Below are 6,242 nucleotides of genomic sequence, written 5' to 3' on the forward strand. Positions count from 1 at the left end.
GCCGACCCTGGGAGGACGCACCTCCGTTGGTTTGGGGGCGACTGGAAACAGTGGGGGGATGTCCCACACGTAACAAGTATCTGTGGTCAACCTGGAGGACTCGGCGTCACGTCATAGGTCCCTTTCCAGGTCACATGTCCCTCCGGCAACGGGTCTCACTTCATCCCACAGCATCTACCCAGGCCAGGCCTCATGCTCACAGCGCTGCCCCAGAGCGAGGCCGCACAGGGGGCGGAGCCCACACACGAACACTTTAAAAAGGTCCCAAGTGTCGAAACAAGCCTCTCTGAAAAGCCAGGCCTCGTGAATGCCACCTCCCTTCCCAGACACCCAGGTTTAAAAATTTGTAACATTCGTATAAAAGTGATTGTTTTGCAAATTTCAGAAAGAATTGAAAATCACCCACACATGCGCACACACACACACAATCATAATTCTACAAGCCCAAGATGATGACTGTAAGAAATTCCCATCATATCTGTGCAATTTCTTGCCTACGAAGATAGAGAGGACACACAGTTTTTAAAAAATAAAATTTTGATCATATCACACAGGTCTCTTTCACTTAATAATTTGGAAAATGTTTGCATGTTATTGACCAGGCTAGGTACATATATATTTTTAAATATATTTTTATTGACTGCAGAGAGAGGAAGGGAGAGGGAGGGAGGGAGAGAGAAACATCAATGATGAGAGAATCATTGATCGGCTGCCTCCTGCACGCCCCCCACTGGGGATGGAGCCCGCAACCTGGGCATGTGCCCTGACCGGGAATCGAACCCTGACCTCCTGGTTCCTGGGTTGAGGCTCAATCACTGAGCCACGCCGGCCGGGCTAAGCTGTTCCATTTCTGTTGGAGAAAGTAACTGAGTGTGTAAACAAAGCTGAGCTGGGCTGGCTTGTTCGTCTCCAGAAGCCTCATTTCTGACGGAACCAGTTAACCTGCCGCCGTCGCCGGTGCTGGTAAGAGGCACCAGCCAGGGGCACCGCCCATGCGACTAGATGAGCGAGAAATGGCCGCCATCTTCCCGACGCGTCACAGACCCGCTCGGCGCCGGGGCCCAGCCTTCCTTCGGCTTCGCAACTCGGCCCATGTCTCCTAACAAGAGAAAACACCTTTTTAGTCAAAGAGAAGGAGAGGCCTCAAGAAATTTTAAAAAAATATATTAAATTTTCATGTTTCATAAGCTACAATTTTAAAGACAACTTATGCCAAAAGATTAAAGAATAACTTTATGAAATAGTTGTCAGGGTTAAGTCGTGCCCTCAGTGACTAACCAAAGAATGTATTACAAACAACTAGTTATGAGGTTTTACATTGGTTTAAGAGGGGAATAACTGGCCCCAATTACACTGGCTGAGCTGCGGCTTTTTAGATGACTAAGACGAATTAAACTTTTTAAACTGAGCATTTAGGTGAGCTGGAGACCCGTCTGGGGTTTCTAGGGCAACTCCCTCCGTCGTACGCTCCCTGGTTTTAGTCGTTCTATTAAAGATAACTTAAGTGAGATTAAGACCTTATTTGGTTTATTTACCTTTGGCAATGAAGACCGTTTAAGGGCCACACACATCCTTGGCCTTGGCGAGGGCGGCCCCATTTAGTCAATGTCTTTAAAAGCGTGGGCTTTATGGCTTCCGGCACGGGGCGAGGAGCGCATTAAGGCACCAAAATTCTCATAAAAAAATCCAAAGTGGCGCTAGTGAGAAAACGCTCGACAAGATGAGAACGGATCACATCCTTCCCCCGAAACTCAGGCGTTCGTCTAAAACCAGCGTTTAAGCGAGCTTTGGTCCGGACACCCCCTGGACCCTTAGACAGCGTTTAGGTCTACGGAGAGTGGCTCTAGGATGGCCCGTTTAGTTTTATGCCGTTTTTAAAGGAAGTCGTACGATGTTTAGCGTGACCCTTTTATGAGGAGCGTCGTTAAGCGAGTGCTCTCCCTGTTTACAGCTATTTAGGAAGGACTTTTTAAGTACGAAAAGCATGAAACTGTTCGCTCACACACACAGGAAAATTTCTTTCAAAAGTTTATTTAGTATCAAGCAAGAGGAAAGTTTGCTTAACACTACAGAACATTTCAAGACTGGAGTTACAAAAAGAATACCACATTATTTGCACTTGTAATTGGCTTCCCTTTTTACGCGAGGGAAAAAAAACACTGGCATATGGCTGAAAGATAAAATAACTAAACTCTATGGAAACCTTTAAAATGAAAGGTGAGGCGTATGTTAAAGGATGGATTAACATGTTTAGTAAACCTATTTTTTTGTTTAACACTAGTTAATCAAAGTTGTGTGTGTTTTTTTCCTTTTGATGACCTATTTTTTTTTTTCATATACAGGTTGGAAATAACAAAATTCTACATGTCTTTTTTATTTTTTTTCTCTTTCTTCCCAGGTTGATGTTTCCACAAAGTAGTTTTAAGTTCCATCCATTCAGATTTTTAGGCATTTTGATTTATTTTAAAAAGGGGATTGTTCATAGAAAAAAATTACTTTGAACAGTTTACAGGACGGGTGGAGATGGGCTATTTCACAACATCAGAAAGTCAGTACAATCAGTAGCGGCCGTATGGCTGGTCTCGGTAGACGCCCTTCGCCGTCCGCGCCGAGGGAGCCTTGTGTCTCGAGTTAGTCCACTCCTCTTGCCCTGAAACCAGTACAGACGGATCAGAATTAGACCACCGGCCGGTCCCGCGGGCCTCGTTCTGCGGGGTCTAACTCGGCCCTGAACCTACCACGATGTCGTATTGCAGATACACAGCCTGACGCACCCAGAGAAACACCCACGGGAATTCACCGAGAAAAAAATGACAAACACAACGCGAGACGGTCATCTCGTCGCCGAAACCCGTCTGCGCGGGAAGAGATGCGATTTTTGTATCTTACGTGGCAACCGACTTCGCAGGACCCTTCCTCTGGGGAAAGGGTGGCTTAGGTTTTTTTCTAACAAAGAAAACACAGGAAAAAAATCTGTGAAGTTGGCTCGGCCGGCGCGGCTCAGTGGTTGAGTGTCCGCCTCTGAACCAGGAGGTCACGGTTCGATTCCCAGTCAGGGCACAGGCCCGGGTTGGGGGCTCGATCCCCAGTAGGGGGCGTGCAGGAGGCAGCCGATCAATGGTTCTCTCTCATCATTGATGCTTCTCTCTCTCTTCTTCTTCTCTCTGACATCAATAAAAACATATTTAAAAAAAAAAATTAAAAAAAGACTTGTGGCGGCAGAAGGAACAACGGGAGGGGAACGTGGGGAGGGCGGACGAGGGTGGAGAAATGCCGCACTGCCCTTTGCGGTCCTCTCAGAGGAGAGCCGAGTGAGAGCCGTGCTGACTGCAAGTCTCACCGCAGTCACACTTCGTGACCGTGAGGGAAGTCAGTGGCATAACGCCACCTTTAACGCATGTGACACTAATCCACATGGGACAGCGGCACTAATGACAAGGGCATCCATCGTCTTTCCGCCGCAGGACCTCTGAGACCCCAGGTCTTCGACAGCAAGCCGTGACCCCTGCACCCCAGCAATCCCATGTCCCCTGGCCCGGAGACCAACTTAAAAAGCTGCCAAGGAAAAGGCTTGACACAAACATGCATCAGCGTCACTCCCGCCGGCAAACTCGCATCCACCTAACTGCACGGCGTTCAACAGACCAACGTGCTTCTCTCGAGTGGCTGCTCCGAATCATAAAAATAAGTGAAAATCCCAGGTGCAGTCATCGCGGCTGGGGGCGGGCGATGGGAGGAAGGCACTTCAACAGGAAACGCCTGGAAACGGCCTTGCAGGGGCGTCCATAGACGTCAGCACATCCACAGCCGTGACTGCAGCCTCGGTCCTCCGAGCCCCGAGCCCGGCGACAAAGGAGCTCCCACCCATCATGACGCGGCCGCCTCCAATTCTTTCAATTAAACCGGTCGTCCTTCGTCCTTCGGCCTGCGGAGGCTGGGGCCTGGGTTCCCCCGGAGCCGGCGAGAGTGCCCACCTCCGCCCTGGCTCGGGGTCCTGTCACCCCTACAGAGTGGCTCCTCTGTGAGGTGCTCAGAGGCCTGGGGCTTGGGGGTGAATTGAACTATCAGGATGGGTGGGAGGGTCACTCCAGGGCTGTCCTCCCAAATGGTCTCATGTCCCTTTCCCGTCAAGAACAGAGACATTCCCAGAAGCCCATCTGAACAGGGGCCGGGCGGCCAGCTGGGCCATGAGGGAGGAAACCAACCCAGGGCATCACCCAGACAGAACACGCACCCCCCCCTCCCCCCAGCCCCAGTGCGAATCTGCCTTCCCGCCATCCTCTGCGAGGCTCCCTCCTCGCTGGATTTTACATCTCCCAGGATGTGAACACAGACAGGCAGGGGCGGGCGGCTGCGCACCGTCCTCCTGTCTGAATTCCCCTCAGGCCTCTGTCCACGGTTCCCGCGGCCTCGCACTCACCGTAGGAATCGTACCTCTCGTCGCTGAGCCCGTGGCCGTAGTCGTAGTAATCAGCGCCGCTGCAGGGAGGAGACAGAACAGGGGAGAGGTGAGCGCCGGAGGGACCCCGAAATCACCGGAAATCACCCCCGGGAAGCAGTCCACGCGTAGAGACAGCCTAAAGGACGGGCTGGCCGACAGAGAGCCCCTAACACGCAGGCCTCGGGCTTCAGGGTGACCAAGGCCCCCGACCTGAATACAGAACAAATGTGCCGACACCTTCGCCACAGCAGGAAGGCCTCGTGCAGACGGAAGCAAGGACTTCCCTTCCTCCGTGCGCCTCGCCCGGCCACCAGCAGACTCAGCTGTGTGAGCTCAGGGACGTCCTCTATCCCCCGGCACCACAACTGGCCAGTTCCTCTGAGAAACTCAGCACTCTGCCCGGCCGGCGTGGCTCAGTGGTTGTGGGTTGACCCAGGAACCAAGAGGTCGCCGGTTTGATTCCCGGTCGGTCCAGGCCGCAGGCTTGGTCCCCAATGTGGGGCGTGCAGGAGGCAGCCGATGGATGATTCTCTCTCATCACTGACGTTTCTATCCTCTCTCCCTCTCCCTTCCTCTCTAAAAATCAATTTTAAAAAAAGCATTAAAAAACAAAGAAACTCAGCACCAAATTAAGAGAACCTGAGCCCCCTTTTCAAAGGCCAGAAGCCACGTCCTGATGGCCCGAGACAGACACAACCCTGGCTTCCTGGGAATTTATCTTCGCTGCACAAATAAGATGAGAGCAGCCTCTTCATCAAACTCAAAATGACGCCCTTCCCTGAGACAGGCCGCGCTGCTCGCCTGGGGCTGTGAGCGGCGCTTTCTCAGTCTCCTTCACACAAGGAGCCAGTGGTAAGGGCACCGGCACGGGTGGGAACGGCTCCCGCACAGCTCAGCCTACAACAGCGGGTGCGGACTGCTCCCCCGTGAGCGGGAGGGTAGGGGGCGTCTTGTGGCCCAGCCGCGGTTTGCTGATAAGACAACCTCCGTCCTGACAAAGGGAAAACTCTAAACTGACGTTTCCATCACTTCACCGGCTTCTCATTACTCGCTGCGGGACTGTCATCACGCCACGCGCTGGGAGCAGCTGCGCCCCTCACGCCTGTCAGCCCCTCGGGGACCTCAGGGCCTGGTAACCAAGGACGTGTCCTATTTCCCAAGGGCACGCTGAAGACCCAGCCGTGGCAAAGGGGAAACACCACCATCTCCTCATGCAGGTTCGCAGCTTTTAATACTGACACTGGGCAAGAAAAAGCAGCAGGCCGCATGCAGCCCACTCCATCGCAAGGTCGAGGGCGCCCCTCCCTCCATAGGTCAAGAGTGGGCTCTTGCCATGCGAGGCCGCGTCTCCTGTCCTTCTCCGCGCCCCCCCCCCCCCTGTCCGGGGTCCGGAAGTCTACACGTTCAGCATAATTCCTGGCTCTCCCAGGGGTCCTGGGTCCCCCATCAGAGTCGGGAAATACACGTTCAGCATAATTCCTGGCTCTCCCAGGGGTCCCGGGTCCCCCATCAGAGTCAAGAAATACGCCCAGAACTGGGAGGAAACCAGGGCTACAAAGCAAATGGTGTCCCCGGGACTGTCTACGTCTCCCTGGGCCTCCTCCCGCTCTCCACAGGGTTCAAAACGAGGCCTAGGCCCCGTGTACCCGATCGCCAGTCTCTGTGAACGGGGCCAGGAAGGACTCCTGGTTTGTATCCATGCGTCTCCCCGTCCCCCCAACAACCTCTTTGAGCCTCTGCAGTTTCTACTTCACAGTCCCTGGCGCTGATCTCCGAAGGCTCCAGAAAGGCTGAGGGTCAC

At 53.1% G+C, this 6,242-nt stretch overlaps 1 protein-coding gene across 2 annotated transcripts in view; it reads right to left on the reverse strand.

Moving 5' to 3' along the window:
• Positions 1–774: 774 nt before the first annotated feature.
• The window catches only part of KHDRBS3 (KH domain containing, RNA binding, signal transduction associated 3), an 84,883-nt gene continuing 79,415 nt past the window's right edge, over positions 775–6,242 (reverse strand). The window contains exons 8-10 of one of the 2 annotated variants that reach the window (XR_001360570.1): positions 4,421–4,479; positions 2,497–2,650; positions 775–1,099 (exon numbers count right to left, since the gene is read on the reverse strand). Coding sequence is in view for 1 of the 2 variants with exons in the window: in XM_014533154.1 (XP_014388640.1) it covers positions 2,559–2,650; positions 4,421–4,479 (151 nt within the window). In the remaining variant the exon portion in view is untranslated. Of the gene's footprint in view, positions 1,100–2,015; positions 2,651–4,420; positions 4,480–6,242 lie in introns of those variants that run through there. The other variant, XM_014533154.1, reaches the window with a different exon arrangement.

Source organism: Myotis brandtii, unplaced genomic scaffold, assembly GCF_000412655.1.
Source record: "Myotis brandtii unplaced genomic scaffold, ASM41265v1 scaffold1214, whole genome shotgun sequence".
NCBI classification, from domain to species: domain Eukaryota; kingdom Metazoa; phylum Chordata; class Mammalia; order Chiroptera; family Vespertilionidae; genus Myotis; species Myotis brandtii.